The 23,115-nt window shown below is 46.6% G+C and overlaps 1 protein-coding gene across 4 annotated transcripts in view; it reads left to right on the forward strand.

Moving 5' to 3' along the window:
- The window catches only part of LOC140425013 (E3 ubiquitin-protein ligase HECW1-like), an 856,744-nt gene extending 845,688 nt beyond the window's left edge, over nucleotides 1–11,056 (forward strand). For all 4 annotated transcript variants that reach the window (XM_072508780.1, XM_072508779.1, XM_072508783.1 and 1 more), the window contains one exon: nucleotides 10,363–11,056. In XM_072508780.1, coding sequence (XP_072364881.1) covers nucleotides 10,363–10,474 — 112 coding nt within the window. In that variant the 3' untranslated portion in view covers nucleotides 10,475–11,056. The remainder of the gene's footprint in view (nucleotides 1–10,362) is intronic.
- Nucleotides 11,057–23,115: the final 12,059 nt, after the last annotated feature.

Below are 23,115 nucleotides of genomic sequence, written 5' to 3' on the forward strand. Positions count from 1 at the left end.
ATCTTCCCTTTCCTCTGGGCCACCGACCATGTCCAGGGCCCTCTGCTCAGAGACGGTGTGGGACCGCATGTCCAGCGGTCCCCCTCCAGTTTTCTCCTGCTCCCGGCGGTTATGGTGGTCTTCTCCTGCTGTGGCAAAACAGAAAAAGACAGTGTTAGACAGTCCGACAACCATGCACCCCTGGGGGTAGGTATCTGGTGGCCTCAGTGGCCTGGGCACCTGGCTATGGCGAATGGTATGGGTGCCGGCATGTGGGGCAGGGTGGAGGATCAGACATTCTCCGCGTTGGGGGTGGGAGATTGAGTTGCGGGTGAGTGGGACAGGGTTTAATGCCGGGGGCACAGTGCTGCCTACTCACCCTGGTCGCCCTGAGGAGGTCATGCAGGTTCTTTCTGCACCACAGGCCGTTCCGGACGGTGTTGTTGACAGCACTGACTGCCCCCGCTACCTGCGCTCAGGCACGGCGAAAGGCAGCTGCTGGCAGCCTCCTTCCTGGGCCAGGGTTCAGCGTCACCCTCCTCTCCTCCACTGCGTCCAGGAGGGACTCCAGCTGGGCATCAGTGAAGCGTGGAGCTGCTCTCCTCGCTGCCATCTTGTTGGCTGGGATGGTGTGTGGGGAGTGAAGTGTGTACATCAGGCTGCAGCTTGTCAGCCTCCTGAGTGTCAATTGCGAATCCGGTGAATCCGGCACCATTTTCACATTGGAATTAATTGCATTCCACATGGCACCAGTGCTAGCCCCTTAAGAGTCGCTGAATCGGTCCAGGTGCTGTGCTAGTTTTGCTGCTGTGGAACTCCGAGAATCCTTCCCCAGCGTCAACACGTTGAGCGGGATTCTCCGTTCCCCGACACCGATTTCGTTATCGACGGTTGGGCGGTGAATCCCTTTTTATAACTGAATCGGGCGCGCTCTCAGTTTTCGTGAACCTGGCGGACTGTGTCCAGCGCCGCCACAGTCCGGGGGGGTGGGGGCGTGTCGCTGGCTGGGGGGGGGGCTTCGGCGAGGGCTAGGGAGTCTGGTGGGGGGTGGTCCAAGGGTGGCGAGGCGGTGTCCAGAAGGGCATTATCTGGCAGGTCGGGTGCGCGCGTGACCGACGCCATGTTGTACCCTGCGACCGCTGCAGGTCGTCGCTGTGCGCAAGCGTGACCACAGACCCGGCAATTCCCCAGCCGTTTATTTTGTAAAGACCGTGCTTTTTACGTGGCGCCGCTGCTAGCCCCTCACCGGTCGGCGGGTTGGTCAGTGCTGGGGCCTTGCCGATTTTTTCATCGTAAAACTAGGCACTTCCTCTGGACATAGCCTCAAAATCGGAGAATCCAGTCCTTAGTCTCAGGAACGGAGAATCCCACCGTATGTTCTCCCGTCGGAGGATGTCTATTGATTTACACTCCCAGCAATTCGGTGTCCCTCGGCACCCAAATTTATTCATGACAAGGAATATGAGGGACTCCTGCTATGGGGCCTCTTTTTGAACAGGTGGTCCGACAGCGAAGTCCCGCAGCTGGCACCCCCCCGCCCAGATCACAAATCAGCCACACACACCCATGCATCGCAAAGCAGCTTCCACCCCCAGGTTTTATGGGTGGCCCCCCTACCTAGGCCCGACCCACGCCCCCCCATCTCTCCAGAGGAACCCCCTAAACTAAAGGAATCCCTCCCCATAGGCCCACTAGAAAAGAGACCCCTGTTTGGGAGCTAGAGAGCAGTCCAGACAGAGGCAGTGAAAACAATTACAGTTGTAACACTCACCTGGACGCACCATGTGTTCATTTGTGGAAAGAGAACAGCTGTGACCTGTGTTTAAACCCCTCAGATCCGTTAGCCGAAAGCCATTCATTTCTAGTAGTGAGCTGTGATTGACAGCTTTCACAAAACAGCTGTGAGCCTTGCTTCTTTCATCTTATTCACTCGAAGTGCTGTAACCATAATGTTTACAAACGTCAACCACATCAAAGAGAATTAAGCACATTCCAATCACATGCTTTCAAATTTGAGTGATTTTGAAGTGCTGAGCTGGAAATTGTCAGCACCTAACTCTCTTTGATGTGGTTAATGTTTGAAAACATCTTTCAAACCATGACCTCGACCACCGAGAAGGGCAAACGCAACAGACACATGAGAACACTACCATCTGGAAGTCCCTCTCCAAGCTACTCTTCATCCTGACTTAGAAATATATCACTGTTCCTTCACTGTTCCTTGGAACTCCCTCCCTAACAGTACTGTAGATATGTCTGCACTATAATTAATATGTTTCTGTTCCTTTACTAATTCCCAGAAATTCTTCCCATTTTCTTATCCACAGTCATCTCGACCCACAGTATAAAACCCTCCTTTTCAACTCGTATCAAATAAAATATCAACTTGGCAGGAAAAAATTGATGATTAGAGACTTTGGGCAGTATTCTCCATCCCAGGATGCCTGGATCGCGTTCCCCGATGAGACAGAGAATTGGGAGTTGGGGCAAAAACGGGATCGATACTGGGCGCCGACCTTCTAGCAAAGCTACGACCCCGCCCACTGGCAACGGGAACAAGGTCCAAGGCGCATACCAGCAGGAGCATGAAAATAAATGCAAATGGATTTTAATGACCTATTTGCATCTATATAGCAGGCCCGACACCCTATGCACCGGCCTTCCATTATGCTCTGGTCCCCGCGGCTGGGAATCATGTGGGCACGGATCACTTGTGGTCTCCACCAGCATGGCCCTGACATGGTGGACCTCACGGTGGGCCAAGTGTTGGCCCAACATGGGGTCCACCACACCAATGCCAGGCTGGTAGAGACCATCCGGGCTTATCCGAGGTCCCACCCCCCCGCCCCCCCCCCCCCCAACTTTGCACTGCCTGCCCACACTTCCTCTACCAGACTGCTGCCTTCCTCCCCCCCATGGGGAACCTGTAATAGCGGGAGCCCCTGGAACCCTGTAATAGAGAGACCACTCACAGCGACCCCTGTAATAGGGGTACCCCCCTAGAAACCCCTGTAATAGGAGCCTCCCTCCCCCACTGGGGGCCCCTGTAATAGCTGGATCGCCCCCTCCCCCCATATTGGTCCCCGTAATAGCTGGATGCTCCCTCCTCGGGACCACTGTTAAGAGGGGGACCAAGTAGGCACCCCTGCAATAGGGGGAACCCCTCCTGTGATCCCTGTAATAGCGAGATCCCCCACAGGGACCCCTGTAATAGGGGGACACCCCAGGGACCCTGTGCCTTGGAGACTATGAGCGAGTTTAGCACTCGTCTCCCATCAATGTGTACCATGCATACTGGCACGTGGGGGAATCTCCCAGGTGATCAGGGTCTCCCAGGTGGTTGGTCCTTGGGCAGGATGGTACCCTGGAACCCCTAATGCAACCCAAGCACACTGGCACTGCCAGCCTGACACGCTAGCAGTACCATCTGGGCACCCTGGCACAGCCAGGCTGGTAGGGGCACTACCATCTGGTAGTACCATCTGGGCACCCTGGCACAGCCAGGCTGGTAGGGGCACTACCTGGGTGCCTGTCTGGCATTTTGTCCACACTGGGAATCAGGCCGGGGGTGCCCTTGCCTAATGAGGTGGGTGTGGGAGGCACGATGATCCCCTTATAGGTGCGTTTTGGTGTTGGGAGGATCTGGAGGCCCTGTTGGCGCTCCTATCCTTTCCTGCTCTGGTGCTGGGGCCAGGAAACACACAGCTGAACGCGCGCGACACAGGACTCTCTTTCATTTCCGTTAAATCATGCCCATTATTAATTGTAACCTAGCAAAGGAGGGCCCAGCCTTTTAGCCCACAGAAGCAGGCCTTGGTAGTTAGTACCACCTCACCGTGGGGCAGCACGGTAGCATTGTGGATAGCACAATTGCTTCACAGCTCCAGGGTCCCAGGTTCGATTCCGGCTTGGGTCACTGTCTGTGCGGAGTCTGCACATCCTCCCCGTGTATGCGTGGGTTTCCTCCGGGTGCTCCGGTTTCCTCCCACAGTCTAAAGATGTGCAGGTTAGGTGGATTGGCCATGAAAAATTGCCCTAGTGTCCAAAATTGCCCTTAGTGTTAGGTGGGGTTCCTGGGTTATGGGGATAGGGTGGAGGTGTTGACCTTGGGTAGGGTGCTCTTTCCAAGAGCTGGTGCAGACTCGATGGGCTGAATGGCCTCCTTCTGCACTGTAAATTCTATGATAATCTATGATAACCTCCATTTCAAAACTAGAGTTGGAATCCACATGATTGTACACAGAGAACCAACACTTCCCCTATGTTTCTTGAAAGAGAAAACAGCCCACAACCAAAGACAAAGAAGTAATGCCCCAGTGCCCCAAAGCTGCCCTTCAAATGATGAATAAGTGGAGCCTCCTTCCACCATGGGGACGATGGAGGCTCTTGGTACGGCATACAACAGTAGACTTGCAGCGATGTTACACTAAGAAAGCTGTCAAATTTTTTGCCAGTGAGAACCTTTTTTCCACTGATGAGGCATGTGCAGTGTCATCCAGTGCCATCTGGAGCAAGGTGGCAGGATGCCTACTCAAAGTAATAGTAGGATGAGCCCCAAATCAAAGCTTTCACAGTTGTGGAGGCGAGTTCAATGTCAGAAAGCAATTGGATTGCGTATGTAGCTAAAATGGGATGATGATGCCAGGGCTTATTTGGCAGTGGGCTGAGATGTTAGTCAGCTCACTTATGATCTGTGCCCACAGCTGTCTGACAATTGGGCAAGTGCAGCTCTCTTGAGCATTACAACGGTGGGTGTGTCATAGTGAAGCATTTGTGCCTGGATTTGCAGACCGTGAGGAATGGGTACCAGTGGACATGTGGTTAGAGGTTCCCTGTGGTGCCTGTTGAGCCTGAAATCCCTGCTGTGAGCATATCTGATTTTGCAATCCTCCACCTTGAAGCAAAGAAATGAGATGATGCCTAAGGAAGATCCCCAGAGTTTCTAAAGCCCAGTCTGCAATACTAAACTTACAGGGTTGTAAGTAAAATTATAATGTGGTAGGTGGGCATTCAAACCAACCACTTTAGATCAACTTTGACAAAGAGTCATCCAGACTCGAAAGATTAGCTCCCTTCTCTCTCCACGGGTGCTGTCAGACCTGCTGAGATTGTCCCGTATTTTCTGTTTTTGTTTCATAGTCCAGTAATTTGCTTTTATTTTAATTTAGAGCTAGGTTTAACCTTCATGTAAGAAAATAATCATCCTCTGTGTGGTATTTATGTGTAAAAGATCTTGATAAAACCTGAACAATTTCCTTTCACCTTCAACAATGGAAGTCACTGTCAGCAAGTAGAAAGATCCCCAGAGGTTTGCCTTTTTGCCTCCAGCATCTAAACGGAAGGTGAAGGAATTGACACATTTGTATGTGAAAGGGCAAGAACACAGTGACATCAAAACCCCTTATCCGGAGAAGGGCCTGTCGTCAGAGGCTTCCCTGGCCCATTTTCCTCCTGTTAACCTGGAGAAAAAAATCTGGTCTATAGACAGAATTTTCCCGGATCCGCGAAAGCAGCTTTGGAGGCAGGGCTGAGGAAAGTTTCACATCGAACTGGCTCAGCAACATGTTCCCGTCTCCTATCGATTTTCCCAGAGGGAGGCTCCCAGCAGCATAAAAATAGGGAAGTGTTGCTGCAACTGTACAAGGCATTGGTGAGACCGCACCTGGAGTACTGTGTCCAGTTTTGTTCCCCTTATTTGAGGAAGGATGAGAAGCAGCTCAGAGGAGGTACATCCAAAGATGCAATTTGTCTTATGAAAAGAGATTGAGCAGTTTAAGCCGATACTCTTAAGTTTAGAAAAATGGGAGGAGATCTAACTGAGGTATGTAAGATGATAAAAGGTATTGACAAATAGTCATAGAGCGGATGTTTCCTCTTGTGGGGCAATCTAGAACAAGAGGTCATAGTTTTAGGATAACGGGTAACAGATTAAAACAGATGAGAAGAAATTGGGCAGCACGGTAGCACAGTGTTGCTTCACAGTGCCAAGGTCACAGGTTCGATTCCTGGCTTGGGTCACTGTCTGTGCGGAGTCTGCACGTTCTCCCCGTGTCTGCGTGGATTTACTCCGGATGCTCCGGTTTCCTCCCAGAAGTCCCGAAGAATGTGCTTGTTAGGTGAATTGGACATTCTGAATTCTCCCTCTGTGTACCTGAACAGGCGCCAGAATGTGGCGACTAGGGGATTTTCACAATAACTTCATTGCAGTGTTGATGTAAGCCTACTTGTGACAATAAAGATTATTATTATTACTAGGCAATCGAGGGACTTGGGCATTTCATCCCTATTGTAGAAATGGATTGAAAAATTTCCAATGGTGCACAGGCCCCCTCAGGAGCTGGGAAATGGCGTGAAGGTGCCTTTGTAGCAGGAGATCTGAATCTCAAACAATATGAGCCCATCTAACCTTGAACGCTGAGGGCAATTTAGCATGACCAATCCACCTAACCTGCACATCTTTGAACTGTGAGAGGAAATCGGAGCACCCAGAGGAAACCCAAGCAGACACAGGGAGAATGTGCAAACTCCACAGTCACCCAAGGTCGGAATCAAACCTGGTTCCCTGGCATTGTGAGGCAGCTGTGCTAATCACTGTGTCATGTGACACCTACTTGTATGCTCAGAGTCCTATTTAACTCTGAGTTGAGCTTCTCATCCTCATTTCCTCTCCACCAGAAAGATCATCTACTTCCACATTATTACGTTGCCTGCCCCTGCCTTGGCCTACTTATAACAAAACTCTTATCCAGGCATGTGTTACCTCCCGACTCAATTGTTCCAATGCTTCTCTGGTCAGCCTCAATCCTCAAATTTCAGACCATCTAAAACTGTGCTGTCTTTTCACTGTCCTGCAACAATCACCACTCATCTGAAACTCTATGCTCATTGATCAAAGCTAGATTTTGGTTTCTCCACACCTCCAATTTGTCATCCTTGTTTTTAAATGACTTCATGGACTCTCCTATCCCTATTTCTGGAACGTATTCCTCTCTGCAACCAACTCCCACCCCCAGAATGCTGCCTTGACCCAAAATGCCTTTCGTGCATTTTCCCTCTCCCTCCATCCCACCAATGACAGCTATGCCTTCAGCTTTTTTAAACCAATTATCTGAAATTCTCTCCCCAAATCTCCCCATGGGACCGTGCTGCAAGTGGATGGCTACTTGCAGCTGTAGTCTATTCAGTCAAACAGAATTCAGAATTGTGATACTGAAATGCAGAAAGTCTATTTGAAATTTATTGTCATTTTAAAACGCTACTTTTTGTTGACGGTTTGTTGAATATATTCAAGAGGCGGCTAGATATAGCACTTTGGGAGAATGGGATCAAACGCTATGGGGAGATTATTCTCGCTGGAGTTCAGAAGAATGAGGGGGTATCTCATAGAGATGGTTATGGCCATATGGTTCCATTGCTGATAACAACGTGTATGTCTGGGACATCTTTAGTTTTAGTTTGCAAAAAATACATTTCAGTAGGTAAGAAAACCTACATTAGTATGGTCAAACAGATCTTTGGACTTGTGCTTGAGATGCTTACACAGTCAAAACTATTTAACAGGTCTAATGTTGAAAAGATAAATGGAGCACTGATTACATCATTGAGATGGGGTCTCTCCAGCTTATCATTTCTCTATCAACTCAATTCCTGAGGATAGATTTTCATTCTCGGAGGTGCATAGAATTCAGGGACGGGAAACTGATTTTGGGATTCCTAACCCCATTCCCTGCGTTTCTGATTTTCAAAAGTTACTTTTAAGGATGTGGGCTGGTTTTGGTCATGAGCCCATACCCTAAACTCTCGACCTGGCTGGCCCCACTGTGGGTATAGGCATGTCCTAGTCCACCACAGTTTTCATGGAGTTGGGCCAGCTTGTAAAAGAGCAGTGATTCACACCTCAGAGGTGTCATGAACCATAGTCTGCATGAGTGGACATTTAAAAATATATATTTTTATTAAACTTCATCAGTTTATGCGCAAAAAATACAAAAAGTACAAAAATGACAAACAACAACAGTAAATTCCTTAAAGTACAATATGAACGGTTGGCATTATGATGATATGCATGTAAATAGTAATGTAATCATGTAAGTAGTAATGTAAATGACCTCCAACCAGTAGGTGGCAGTGTAAAACTACCACATGATTATGTACCTCGAGGAGTCTGGAGATAGTCTTGTTAGTGGATACATAGACACATACATAGAAGATAGGAGCAGGAGGAGGCCTTTTGGCCCTTCGAGCCTGCTCCGCCATTCATCACGATCATGGCTGATCATCCAACTCAATCACCTAATCCTGCTTTCTCCCCATAGTCTTTGATCCCATTCTCCCCAAGTGCTATATCTAGCCGCCTCTTGAATATTCAATGTTTTAGCATCAACTACTTCCTGTGGTAATGAATTCCACAGGCTCACCACTCTTTGGATGAAGAAATGTCTCCTCATCTCTGTCCGAAATGGTTTACCTTGACTCCTCAGACTGTGACCCCTGGTTCTGGACATGCCCATCATTCGTAACATCTTCGCTGCATCTACCCTGTCTAGTCCTGTTAGAATTTTATAAGTCTCTCTGAGATCCCCCCTCATTCTTCTGAACTCCAGTGAGAACAATCCTAACCTAGTCAATCTCTCCTCATATGACAGTCCCGCCATCCCTGGATAGTCATACTGGTAGTAGCTCTTGGATAATTTATCATAATTCATTTGTAATATATTTCTCATAGTTATCTGAACCACGCACTTATTTTATAATAAAACATTTTAACTAGTCAAGAACTAGACGTTCTATTGTGTATAATTCCTTTCGGCCAAGCACCAGAACGTAACAACCATCTATGGTAGAACCCTTCAATTGACCCCTTCACGGTATATTTGACCTTCTCGAGGTGCAAAAACGCCATTAAATCATATAGCCATGCCGAGGCACTAGGTGGCGTCACCAATCTCCAACTCAGGTGTATTCGCTTCTGAGCAACCAGCGAGGCGAATGCCAGGGCATCTACCCCGCACCCGTCCGCAGCCCCGGCAGGTCCGATACCCCAAATATAACCACTAAAGGACAGGGCTCCAGCTCAATATTCAGGATTGCCGATATGGTGCTGAAAAAAGAGGCCCAGAAATCCACAAGCTAAGGACAGGTCTAGAACATGTGCCTGTGGTTCACAGGACCTCTCAAATAGCACTTACACCAATCCTCAACCCCCTCATAGAAACAACTCGCTGGCAAACAAACCCTAACCACTATCTTGAACTGTATCAGACTTAGCCCCGCACAGGATAATGTAGCATTCACCCTGCGGAGGGACTCACTCCACACCTCCTCCTCTAGTATGGGTCGCAGCTCCTCCTCCCATTCACCCAGCTCCTCCTCCCATTTACCCAACTCCTCCTCCCATTTACCCAGCCCCTCCTCCCATTTATCATGAGGGGACCTTTTGAAAGGGAGGTTCAAAGGGTGCTCGTCATATCCTCATGCCAATGTATACTCCCATCCACGCCCTATGGCCCTCATGCCGATGCCAAGCTATTTCGCCTCACCACCTTCTAGAGCCCCCATGTCTCCCGAACCACCCTCCAGAGCCCCCCACACCCATGCCTCTCTATGCCATACCATGGTACTTCTATGTCCATTCATCCACTATATATTTTCTAGAACCAATGAATTCTACAGTGGAAATAGGATGCATAAAAAAAGCTTTTTAAGAAAGTAATTTGTTGACAACTTTCCACTTTCTCAAAAAGAACTCATTTTTACTACAGGGCAATAAAAATATCAATCATCCAGACCCTATACAGTAAAGATAAGGTAATGTTGCCATAGTCCCAGATTACCATAGGCTGCATTCCCCTTTGAGGGGGAGAGCTAATGGTGGTTTAACTTGAGGATCACCACACCTCAGGCAAGGGGAAAGGTTGAGAAGGCGGGGCCTTCACTACAGTATTGAAAGCAGAAACTGCAAGCACTTGCAATCTCTTTATTTCTTGTTAATAAACATTGTCAAATTCACAGCAGAGATCAGAGAGCTAGAACTTCCAATCAAACAATGTTTTCCCTTTGGCTCAGCTGTTTTAGTAATCTAATGGATGCCTGGGCTCTCGCCCAAGCCTCACTATGTATTCTTGGCTGAGGTAGATGCTAGGTTAACCTGGCTATTTGTACAGTTAGTTCCCACACCTTATGTTTTCTCAGCCAAATAGGTTAGCACTTCTCAGCCGAATGAGTTAACACTTTGTTTTATACACCAATCAATGTTATGCCAGTGAAACAACAGTAAGACAATACTAGGCCACTTTTATTACCTCCACAATGTGCTACTGGCTAATCCCCATGTAAGAACATGTTAGTATTGTTAATATTGTTTTCTCTTCTGCACTGTACTAGGGCGCACACATGTTTCAATCGCTTGGACCTCCCCCCATATCCATCGTATTCTATGCTTTATGAAAAGCTGCTCACAGCAGTGGAAGAAACCAACACTTTTGGACTTGAGTGAAGGAAGCACTCGCTTCTCATGAGGAATCGCACTACTGCAGTGGACAGCAGGCAACCTTGCCTTTACAACATGAGAAGCACAAAATGTGCATGTACAAAGAGGATGCCTCATATGTAAAGTATTATGGACAGTACTTCCTGATTTCTGAAATAACCGAGAAAGGAAGAAAAAAAAACATTAATGTTGAACTATTGTAACTATTTCCTGCTTGGTTTCATTTTTTTTAATTTTTGTAAATAAACATTTCCCCCAAATGAATGGACTATAGACAATCTCATGCAATTAAAGCCATTCTTTTCTTGGCAGGGCCACTTAATGTTAAAGGCAACTAATGTAACCTCATTAGCACATCTTCACAAATCAATGTGTAAGAGCCATGGATTGTATTCAAATTCAATTGCAAAATCACAAAAAGGATCTACCTTTGATCTGTGGAATATTTTATGGAATTTCACTCTCAGAAAAGTACATATTAATTAGCTGATTGGCTGGTTTGAAAGTCACATGATACTCAGGCTGCACTTCCTGTACAATCATGCTGCTGTATAAGAATGTCAATAAAACTACTTTGTTATGCCACAATATTTATGGTCTTCTCGTTAGGCAGTCCCTCCTCCGATTGTCCTAATCAATTGCCTATGCAACAGTTATTATCAATGTCAGCAGTGATGGTGGGTCACTGCAGACTTCAGCAGGAAAGTATTGTTTTAAGAACTACAATACATGATATCAAAAATTGGTGTAGTCTATTTATTGACTTCAGTGAAAGAACTACTTGTTTAATACTTTTGGTCACACCATTCACCTATATCATGGGCAGGATTCTCCGATACCCCAACAACATGTTTCTTGGTGGCGCACCATGCACTGGCAGCGATATTCTCTCTCCTGCCGCTTGTCAATGGGATTTTCCTTTGAAGCCGCCCTACGCTATTGGGAAACCCCTGGGCGGGGGTACGTTGCTGGCAGGAACAGAGAATTCCAACAGTCGGAGAATTCCGGCCATTTTCTAATGTGGTTTTAACATGGCATGAACATTTTCCAGCTGCTGAATTGAAGCCAGCAGGGTAACGAGCGCACTTGAACTGTTTTACTTCTTTTCCATTGTTTTATGTAAGCAATGCCTTAATTTGAATTCAAACAAGCTTTTATACTACCAACAGAGCCAATTGATTTGGTACGACAAGTTTGCAATATGGAATGACATTTTAACCTTCCTGAGGTGTTATAATTCATCATAAAATTTTGCAAATGAGTTTTCTAGCATTGCTTTTCAGTTTAATATGGTGTATGTGCATGCTAACAACCTTTATTCTGTCAGCATTCAGAAGGAAAAAGCTTGCAATGAAAGTAATTTTTGTCGAAAAAAAGGGGAAAGTTTCTTTTTATGAACTTCGGATTCTCCAAAAGTACTTCACAGTTAATCATTGATGCTGTTTTTACATTTATATTTGAGGAGGTTGTGGCAGCTAATTTGCACACCAGTTTCCATTCATAGCAATTAGATAACTGATTAGATAATCTGTTTCTGGTGGTGCTGGTCGAGGGATAAATATTGTCCAGAACCGGAGCATTTCTACTCAGATTTTAGCAGACCCAAGGACTTTTTACACCCACCTGACAGGGTAGATGGGCCCTTGGTTCAATAGGAAATGTGAGTAAGTCTTTATTAAGCTTCTTATTAGACCGCTTACTATCTGTGAGTTATATAAAACCTTGGTCAGGCCACATTTGGAGTATTAAATGCAGTTCTGGTCACCACATTATCATAAGGATGTGGAAGCTTTGGAGAGAGTGCAAAGAAGGTTTACCAGGATGTTTCCTGGTCTCATGGGTGTTGGCTATGAGGAGAGGTTGAAGAAACTAGGATTGTTTTCACTGAAAAGACGGAAGCTGAGGGGAGACCTGATAGAGGTCTACAAAATAATGAGAGGCGTAGACAGGGTGGATAGTCAGAGGCTTTTTCCAAGGGTGGAAGTGTCAATTACAAGGCGGCACAGGTTCAAGGTGAGAGGAGGTAAGTTTAAGGGAGATGCGGGGGTACGTTTTTCACGCAGAGTGATGGTTGCCTGGAACTCACTGCCAGAGGATGCGGTGGAAGCAGGCACATTAGCAACATTTAAGAGGCATCTGGGTGGGTACATGAATATGGAGGCAATAGAGGGATATGGACCGAGTAAGGGCAGAAGGCTTTTTTTTTAGTTAGGGCATCATGATCGGCACAGGCTTGGAGGGCTGAAGGGCCTGTTCCTGTGTTGTACTTTTCTTTGTTCTTTGTTCCAAAATAGCATCTAAATAGTGGTCAATTGTTGCATGTCCCTAATCAAAATTCCACACATCCAAATGTAAACGTGAACGTAGAATAACCTTTCACATTTCAGTCTTGATATTTAACCGTGCTAATATTTTTTCAGGTTCAAATATCTGAAAGGTTAGGCAGCTGTCAGTAACCTGGAATTTTCTGGCATCTGCTAGAAGACTGCTTAACTTGACATGGCATGTTCACCTCAATTAGTGAAGCTGTGGGTTCAAGCAGCACATAGAATCACATAGACTCATAGAATTTACAGTGCAGAAGGAGGCCATTCAGCCCATCGAGTCTGCACCAGCCCTTGGAAAGAGCACCCCACTTAAGCCCACCACATCCCCGTAACCCAGTAACCCCACCTAACCTTTTTGGACACTAAGGACAATTTATCATGGCCACTCCATCTGACGTGGACATCTTTGGACTGTGGGAGGAAACCGGAGTACCTGGAAGAAACGCACACAGACACAGGAAGAACTGCAGACCGGATCCGCACAGACAGTGACCCAAGTCAGGAATCGAACCTGGGATCTCGGAGCTGTGAAGAAACTGTGCTAACCACTGTGCTACCGTGCTGCCCATATTCCAGCTGCTGGTTTCTGGATGATACTGAGGGAGTGCTGCATCTTTAGAGGTGCTGCTGTTTGAATGAAACATTAACATTGCTCCTCAGGTGAATGTAAAAGATCCCATGCCACTTTTATTTGTGGAAAAGTACAGGAAATAGTTGCATAATGGCAATGTTACAGGACTAGTAATTCAAAGGCCTGGACTAATGCTCAGAGACATCCCACCAAGGCACCTGGCAGAATTTAGGCTCAATGAAATGAATCTGGAATAAAAAGCTAGTCTCAGTGGTGATGAACATGAGGCTACTAGAATGTCATTGAAACCAAACTGGTTCACTGTTGTTCTTTAGAGAAGGAAATCTTCCCTCTTTACCTGGTCTAGCATATATGTGACTCCAGACCCATAGCAATGCAGTTGATTCGTCACTGCCCTTTGGAATGGTCTAGAAAATAATTTAACATCAATCTAGGTCTCTGATATGACAAAGACACACCAAAGCCAATCAACCCTGAAAAGTCTTCCTCCTTAACACCTAGGGAGAGCAGTCCCACGGACTAGTCAATCAACAACCTGACATAGTCCTACTCACTGAACCATACCTTATAAACAATATTCCAGACTTCTCCATCACCATGCCTCAGTTTGGACTGGGCAACTGGTTGACCAGAGGTGGCAACACAATGTTATACAGTATGGAGGAGGGACTGGTCCTTGGATTTCACAACAGCGACTCTGGACCAGACTGTCCGCCAGACTGGGTCAGTATCTTATCAAGTGCAGGCACAAGGCTGAATCATGCGTAAGCACCTTAATAATGTTCGAGCCAGACAGCCAGATCTACATAAAAGTTCTTGGGAGTGGAAAGTAACAATTAAGCCAAATCTGATGCCCAAAGAGGCTAATACGCTACCCAAAGTGAGTTAAGACGCCGAAATGCGCAAAGTCATAGATACGGATTATGACATGGCAACTCCGGTAACGGAGGTCTCCGATGGGGAGCAAGCAGTGCAGCAGCCTCAGACAGTGCATCCACCATGACATTCCGATTGGAAGCGGCATGCGCTATTCAGATAAACACCGTCAGATCCAACGTCGCGAGTGCAGGATACACAACCAAGTTCGATGAGAATCCAACGCCCTCCTACTCCACAGTTGTCAGAAGAGTCTTCGGACTTTGGGGGAGAGGGATGTTATAACCTGCACAAGATTTATAGGGTGGGAGCAATCATCATTCCCGCGAGTCTCGACGAATACAAGCTGCCCAGCTAAGGAGGCGGGGAGGCGAGATTGATCATGGTTGAGTTCAAATTAAGTCGACCAAGGATGGAACCGACAGTCAGACCCAGCAGGGATCTGATGTTCTTACAGAACCTACCAGGCACACCTGAACAGATCACAGAATGCGTTCTGCATCTGCATCATAGGAGAGGTTTCACAAAGCTATGTTCGCGCTGAGGTAGAGGAAAATAGGCATAGGCATCAACGTTTTATGATGTCAGATCATTCCAAGGCTCCTTAGACTAATTTGGTCACTCACTCTCCCACCCACACATATATTAATCATTTGCTCAGAGCATCACTATCTGTTTGGGTAGGAGATATTAGCCTGTCAGGACAGATATTGTTTCCCAGGTGCCTGGTTGCTGAGGAATGTAGACACCCATGTACTGATGAGACAAGATGCACAGCTGCCCTCTTGCAACAGTGCCAAAATGTGTCAGACTGGACAATATTTTCTGCATATACCTCACACATATACTTTGCTGGTCATTTAATGTTGGTGATACCTGCCAGCTGACAAAACGATCGGAGTCCTGTATCGCCTTCATTGGTGATAGCCCACTAGAATTACAAGTGTCTGTGAGGCTCCTAACTGGCCAGCAGTTGGCCTTTTCCAGGATGTAGGACATTAGGGGCAGAAATCCTACACTCTGAAGAGCTGTCAATCAATCAGACGATGCCAACTCTCATTGTCCATCAGTGCCACTAGGAGCAGTGGCATCTGTTGGTAATGCATCCACCAGAGGCCTAGGATCACCAAGAAATTCAGGCAACAGGTGAATGAGGGTGGGATGAAAGCCATGGGAGAGGGTTGTTCGTTAGATGGGGAAGTGGGGCAGTTAGAAGAAAGGGAATGGACCCCCGCCTTGCTGTTACCTGGTCCCTCGATCAGGAACTGAGTGCCCTTAGAAGCCTGCAAAGGCTTCCCATCCACGGCAGCAGATGAGACCCTTAATTTGGTATTAATTGCCCAACTGACTCAATTAACATCTGAGAGGGAAGGCCATCCATGAGCATTCCCATCTCGGAATTGAGTGGAGGCAGGAAGTGGCAGGATCCACACCCACACCCGCTTACACCTGATTAAACCCACTCACCTCCAAATTCACTGTCAGCGGGAGGCATTACAGCCCGATATCTTGTGTGGCACTGCTCCATTGCCAGTCCAAAGACTCCATGTCAAACTTCCATTCACTTCATTCTTGCCTAGCACTTAACATCCGTTTTGAAGCTTTATAAAAGTTGAAAGACTTGGCTCATTATGCTGCTACTCACGTTCAGGCATTTGCATCTCTTTAAAATTGAGCTGTTACTAAATTTTACTCACATTACGCTATTTTCCAAGGCAGGCCAAAGCTGTGCAGAGTTTACACTATTCATTCAGATGAGGTGACCTCAGTAGACTGTACACAGACAATTCAGAATACTATGGGCCAGATTGGCCCGGGCTCAGCTTGTAGGCATTCCCAGCATTGATTTTACCAGTCACGCAACATCAGGATTTATGTTCCTTTCTCCACTTTCAGACCAACAAAGACTTTGATTGATAACTGTAACGTGGAAATAGAATTTTTTTTAACAAATGGAATAATATTAATTGTAATATATGTAACCATCAACTTGAGCAGTTTATTAACATCATCTGATACTAAGGCCATTACTTTTTCATTTTTTCCCGAAATATGCTACTTTTCGTAATAGGATCAAATTTAAGGATTTCTTCAGTGAAGGTAAAATGGATTTGGAAAAACTGTTTCTATGTATATGCTGCAAAAAAGCTGTGATATCCAGATGTAATTATTTGCATGATAAAGAAGCATAAGTTACAATGTATATAAACTATTGCGTTGGAAGCGGCTCAAAGGATGTAAATGCGTTTGAGGCAGTTCAGAGGCGGGTTTCTTGATTGATACCTGGAACGAGCAGTTGTCTTATGAGAATAGGTTGGACAGACTGGGCTTGTTTCCACTGGAGTTTAGAAGAGTGAGGGGTGACTTGATTAAAGTATATAAGATCCTGAACAGTCTTGACAAGGTGGACATGAAAAGGATGTTTCCTCATGTGGGTGAGTCCAGAACTAGGGGGGCACTATTTTAAAATTACGGGTCACCCTTATAGGACAGAGATAAGGAGAGTTGCTTTCTCTCAGAGGGTTGTGTGGCTTTAGAGTCATAGATGTGGAATTCTCTGCCTCAGAAGACAGTGGAAGCGAGTATTTTTAAGGCAGCGGTAGATAGATTCTTGTTGGGCAAGGGAATCAAAGGTTACCAAGGGGCGAATGGAAATGTGGAACTCGAAACACAAACAAATCAGCCGTAATCTTATTATCAGTATTTGTAATTGGTTTGTAATGTGTCCTCAATGTCAGCCGAATTTAGCCAAGCTTTCGCCATGTTTTGTTAGTACCACGTGGATACTAATCCAGTTCTGGTGTGGGGAGGTGAGAATCCTACCTGTCAGAAAAATGTACCCCTGATGCCAATCGAATTTCTAGAGGTAGGGTCATATGAATAATTTTGATGGTGATTGGCTGCGACATGCTTCAGGCATCTGCAGTATCATAGTATAGTGCGTAGTCACTGTTTTGCTGGATTTTAAAAGATTTATAATATACATTTATATATGCTTCCAAGACATATCCAGTTACATGCAATCCATTGTATAGCAATCAATTTTAGAGGTGTTTTGGTCTTTTAAAGATTAAATTCCACCCTTGCATGCAAAAAACAATGCAGAGGAAAAACAGGTTTGCAATGAAGCAAATGATAGAAGGTTCATACTTCTGTCATTTTCATACTGCAATGCGCCCACCCATGTATGAGCAAAGGTATTTATTGTACATCACCTGTGACTTCTGATGAGAAATTGACAGCTGTGAAACAAATTTGCTCCCGCCCACTGCACTGCCATTGAAAATCAATGGTGAAGAAACAGAAAATCTAAGTTCCTTACTTTAAATTCACCCACTGTGCAGAACATTGTACTTCAGGTTCCCAGCCTCATTAGATATTCAAACTCACTGGTGGAACAAATGGGATTGATGAGTTATGTTCTTCTGCAAGGCTGTAGAATTAAATAATAATTATCCTGCTATGTGGAGGTTGGAAAAGCTAGTGGAATCTGATGCATGGTTAGGAAGCCATAATAAAACCAGTTGAAGTCCTTACTGAACCCAACTATATAGTTCCATCACTTTTCTTAACCATCCAATTTATTATCATATGACCACTAGTTCTGATGAAAGGTCATCGATCTGAAACATTAATTTTATTTGTCTATTATCCATAAATGCTGCCTCACCTGCTGCATAACTTTTATACTACTTTCACGAGGTTAGACCTGTTAGCTGACATCAGGTGAGTGACAACGTCCTCAGCTAAACATCAGGGAGATGAAGGTCATTGCTTTGGCACAAAATCTACTTTTCTGCTACTAATTTCACCTCCATCTCTGGCCAAACACCCAAGTTGAACAAGCTACACTGGACCTTAGAATTTTGTCAACCCTGAGTTAAAAAATAACCTTAACTACTGATATTTACATAGTTCCTTTAATATAGGAAAACAACAGAGGCGTTAAAGTTAAAAATGAATGCAAAGCCAAAGGAGATATTAGGATTTTTACAAATACAAAATGTATAAGGTAATTATGGTTTTGGGCTGTGTCTTTAATTTAGGGTAAAATGGAGGAATGAAGGGGGTCGTATGACCTGCTCTAAATTCTGTCCGACAATAAACTTGGGTGACTTGGTAGAAAAAGGTTAAAGGGGGACCCAAGGTTGATTTACTGGGAAGGAGGTTCAAGGTATTTACACCTGTAAACAATGACCAGATCAACTGTGCTGATGTGGATAGACCATCTATCCCTGGGAGGTCTTAGGAATGTCATGTTTTGTAAATGGTTAAACCTTAAACTGTCTATTTAATTACAAGATAGAATAAAATTGGGTTCTATTGGGATACAAGGGCCTGTGTGATTCACATTGCCATGAGACAGGCTTTGAGAGGGGAAGAGTCATTGTATGATCGGACCTGAGGTTTTCTGAAAAATATCACTGAACTTTGCAAACATGGTCAGTCTACAAAATCCAAGATAGAGGCCACAAGTCTCTATTATGGGTGAAAGGTGCTGTTTGGATTGAAGACACTAAAAGTTCACAAAGGTTTCAACAAAGTTGGGAGAATTGCCTAGCTCCAGCTAAAAAAAGTGATCTCCAATTTGTCCCTCCCTGTGAAAGTTAGTTATTTGGCTGAAAAGGCGAAAAGAAGCTGAGAATAGCTTTGAACTGGTTCCTGGAGAAAGAAGTATCCAATTAAGGGAGAGAGTAAAGTATAGCTACAGTGGAGGATTCTTGGTCATTGGGGAAGTTAAATGGTGGATGTTTTCTGAAGTTTAGAGTATAAGTTAAACAATGAAATAGTGTTTAGTCATGTTTTTAGTTAACGTGTTGCGGTAAAAGTCTTAAAACTTCAAATCTTGTGTGATCCATTCAATCATGCACTGCAAGCTCAAATTTATTTCTAAAAGTTTTGGAAGTTAACAGAATTAAAAAACTAAAAATGGTCAAAGATATAGGCGGGATTCTCCGCGAACCGGCGGGGCGGGCCACTCCGGCGCCGAGGAGTGGCATGAACCACTCCGGCGCCGAGGAGTGGCATGAACCACTCCGGCGTCGGGCCGCCCCGAAGGTGCGGAATCCTCCGCACCTTCAGGGGCTAGGCTGGTGGCGGAGTGTTTGGCGCCGCGCCAGCCGGCGCAGAAGGACTTGGCGTCATGCCAACCGGCGCCGAAGGGCCTCCGCCGGCCGGCACGAGTTGGCGCATGCGAGGGAGCGCCAGCATGTGCTGGCATCATCCCAGCTCAAGTGCAGGGGGGTTCTTCTCCGCACCGGCCATGACGAGGGTTAACAGTGGCTGGTGCAGAGGGAAAGAGTGCCCCCACGGCACAGGCCCGCCCGTGGATCGGTGGGCCCCGATCACAGGCCATGCCACCGTGGGGGCACCCCCCCGGGGTCAGATCCCCCCATTCCCCTCCGAGGACTCTGCAGGCCGCCCGTGGAGCCAGGTCCCGCCGGTAAGGACCTGTTGTGATTTACGCCGGCGGGATCCGCCGAAGACGGGCGGCCACTCGCGGGCCGGAGAATCGCCGGGAGGGCCGCTGCCAGCAGCCGCCGACCGGCGTGCCGTGATTCCCGCCCCCGCCAAAACTCCGACGCCGGAGAATTCGGCAGCCGGCGGGGGCGGGATTCACGTCGCCCCCCCCATTGACAGCAGCCCCCCCGGCTGGAGAATCCCCGGGGGGAGACGCGAATACGCCCCGCTGCCCTGACGCCGGCTGCCCCATTCTCCAGCTCCATTTTTCAGGCGGCGGTGGGATTCGCGTCTCCCCCCATTGACAGCAGCCCCCCCCCCCCGGGCGATTCACCGGGCCCCGATGGGCCGAGCGGCCGCCCAGTTTTGGCCAGTTCCGCCGGCGTGAATTACTCACCTCACGCACAGCGGGACCTCGCAGGTGTGTATGCGGGGGTGGTCTTCGGGGGGGGGCACCGGGGGATCCGACCCCGGGGTAGGGCCCCCATAGTGGCCTGGTCCGCGATTGGGGCCTACCAATCCTGCGGGCGGGCTGTTTCTGTGGGGGTCTTCTTTCCTCCGCGCCAGGCCCCTGCAGGGCTCCGCCATATTGCCCGGGGGTTGGCACGGAGAAGGGAACCCCGTGCATGCACGGAAATAGGCCACGGCCGGTCTGTGCATATGCGGAAATATGCCGGCCGTTCCGCGCATACGTGAACTCGCGCCGGCCCTTCGCCGCCGGCTGGAGCGGCACCAATGACTTCGGCGGCAACCTAACCCCCTAGAAAGGTGAGAATTCCTCACCTTGGGGGCCGTTGACATCGGAGTTGTTGGTGCCGGTTTTCCCGCCGGCGTGGGGACATAGCCCCATTTTCAGAGAATCCCTCCCATAGCCATTAAAAAGGACAGGGAAGCAAAGTAGTTGAGAAGTGTAGGGAAAAAATTTTGAAGTGTGGAGCCTCGGCAAATGAAAACCACCATTAGTGGGTGGAATGAGGAGAGTGTATGAAACAATGGAGTCAGAGGAACTAATAGGCTCATCTTGTATGGAGGTTCTAGTGCTGAAGGAGGTTAGATAGAATAGTTATAGAACAGATACAAAACAGAAGGAGGCCATTCAACCCATCATATCTGTGCCAGCTCTCAGCAAGTGTAGTCTCACTCCCCGAGCTTTTCTCTGCAGACCTGCAAAATTTTCTCTCCAAGAGTTTATCCAATTTGCCTTCAGTCCCAATGCATTTGCTTCGACCATACTTTCTGGCAATGCATTTCGGATCCAAAGCACTCACAGCTTCTGAGAAGGAGCAGTGCAACTAGGGAGTGATTATCAATTTGAAGCATTGGCAGATCAGAAGCCATTAGAAGGCCCGTTAGGGATGGCAACAAGTACTGGTCTTTTCTGAAGGGCTTCCATTCTATGAATGCATACAAAATGAATGAATGAAGTCTGAGTTACGCTTGTTGGAAGTTAAGAATATTCTTATTTGTCCTCGGCGGAATAAAAGAACATGTCCTGGCATTACACCTATTTTGAATTAAACAAAAGTGTGAGAGGACAATAGTTTCATGGGCATTCTTCATGGAAATGCCTCAGTCAATCAGAATCAACTTGCCCACCAATCAACGTCCTTTTCTCATAAATCATTGCTCCCTCTGAAATTTGACATTCTTGTGCCTTTTTAAAAATGCATTTTTCGGGATGTGGGCTTCGCTGAATAGGCCAGCATTTGTTGCCCTTGAGAAGGTGGTGGTGAGCTGCCTTCTTGAATTGCTGCAGTCGGTGTGGTGCAGGTACACTCAGGAGGTACTGTCTCGATGAGTACTGGATGAAAGGTTTTGACAGCATGAGCTTTAATTTTTCCAACAAGTATGTTTTGTGTTACTTCATCAAGTCCATATATGAACTTTTGAAAGTCCATATATATAACATAAGGAACAATTTGGTATGAAACCTTGGGAGTATCCTCTTCAACAACGCCAGGTTGGATGATGAAATTGCCCATCACCTGTCAAAAGCAAGCTCAGTAGGTCTACCCATAGACTTTAGAGAAAGCTGGCCTTTGTCTAAAAACAAAGATTAAAATCTGCCAGGCAGTAGTTCTCACATCACTTCTTTGTGGCTGTACAACCTACTGGCTCACATTAAACAACCAGATGAATTCAAACTTCGCTGCTTCACATCTATCTGCAACATCAAATGGCAGAAGAAAATCGCTAACACCAAAGTTCTTGCAAAATATCACATACCTGCTATCGAGAGCATGTTTATCAAAGCTCAGTTTCACTGATTTGGTCATGTCGTTCACACAGAGCAGTCCCGCATAAAGTAATCTCCAGCCAGTTGAACATGGGAACACACACCAGAGGGTGTCCCAACCTCAGATACAAAGACATTCTGAAAGCCAATTTCAGAGCCTACAAACTGGACCACACTACACGAGGAAACAGAAATCTCTGTCATCAGTCAGGTCCTTGCAGGACAAGCGAGCATGGTGCAAAGTCACTGCCTTCACCCACCTTTCCGAAAGTGACTTCATGTGTCATATTTGCAATCGGATCTGCAAGTCAAGATTTGGCTTGACCTTACAGATGAGACGACCGCAATCTGGATGGTGAGTAATTGGGCTCCTTGCTGAACACACTTCCATTGAAGACACAGGGGAATCCATCATATACATCAATTGCACAATTTTCCTCAGTCCGCTCCATTTATTTACCAAATAACCCAATAAAGTTAGATAAACACAATTTGCCTTTAATAAATCAATGCTGGCTAAATAATTCGACCCTATTTTAGACTGATGATTCTGTGACTGTTGGGTTTATTATCTCTGTGCACTGAGTCACTGTGGCCCTTCCTGTGTTGTAGCGGACAGCCGTCAGACATCCAGACCGACAATCTGTATGGGCAACTTCAGCAACTGCTACACATTTGTGGGCAACGAGCCTGGAACAGAGGGACAGTGTGAAAGCACTGCCAGGAAGAGGCTATCAGACAAAGATGGATGTTGTTGTCCATGGTAACAGTGACCCACAAACACCCCCCCCCCCCCCCCCAGCCTTTTTCGAGGCAAATGAACCCCAGCCTATTACGGCGATCCTGAGCAGTCTAAGCACTCAGTTCTGGTGTTATCCTTGTAAATATATTTGCACCTTCTCCAGCACAGTGCCTCTATATACTTTTCATGCCTTCACTCCTAAGCAGGACATTTCAAATTTGTAATTTATTAATATAAAAATAAGAATTATATCCAAGGGGTTGGTGAAAAAACTTGAGTGAAATGCCCTTCGTCTGAATTGCCCTTGTGTTAAAAATATTGTGCCATTGCCTTTTTAACTGCATTTCCCCCCCCCCCCCCCCCCCAGCTGTCAATCAGCTGACTGTCTCCATGGAGACGGTGTGGTTGGGCTGG

The sequence above is a fragment of the Scyliorhinus torazame genome, chromosome 6, assembly GCF_047496885.1.
Source record: "Scyliorhinus torazame isolate Kashiwa2021f chromosome 6, sScyTor2.1, whole genome shotgun sequence".
NCBI lineage: Eukaryota > Metazoa > Chordata > Chondrichthyes > Carcharhiniformes > Scyliorhinidae > Scyliorhinus > Scyliorhinus torazame.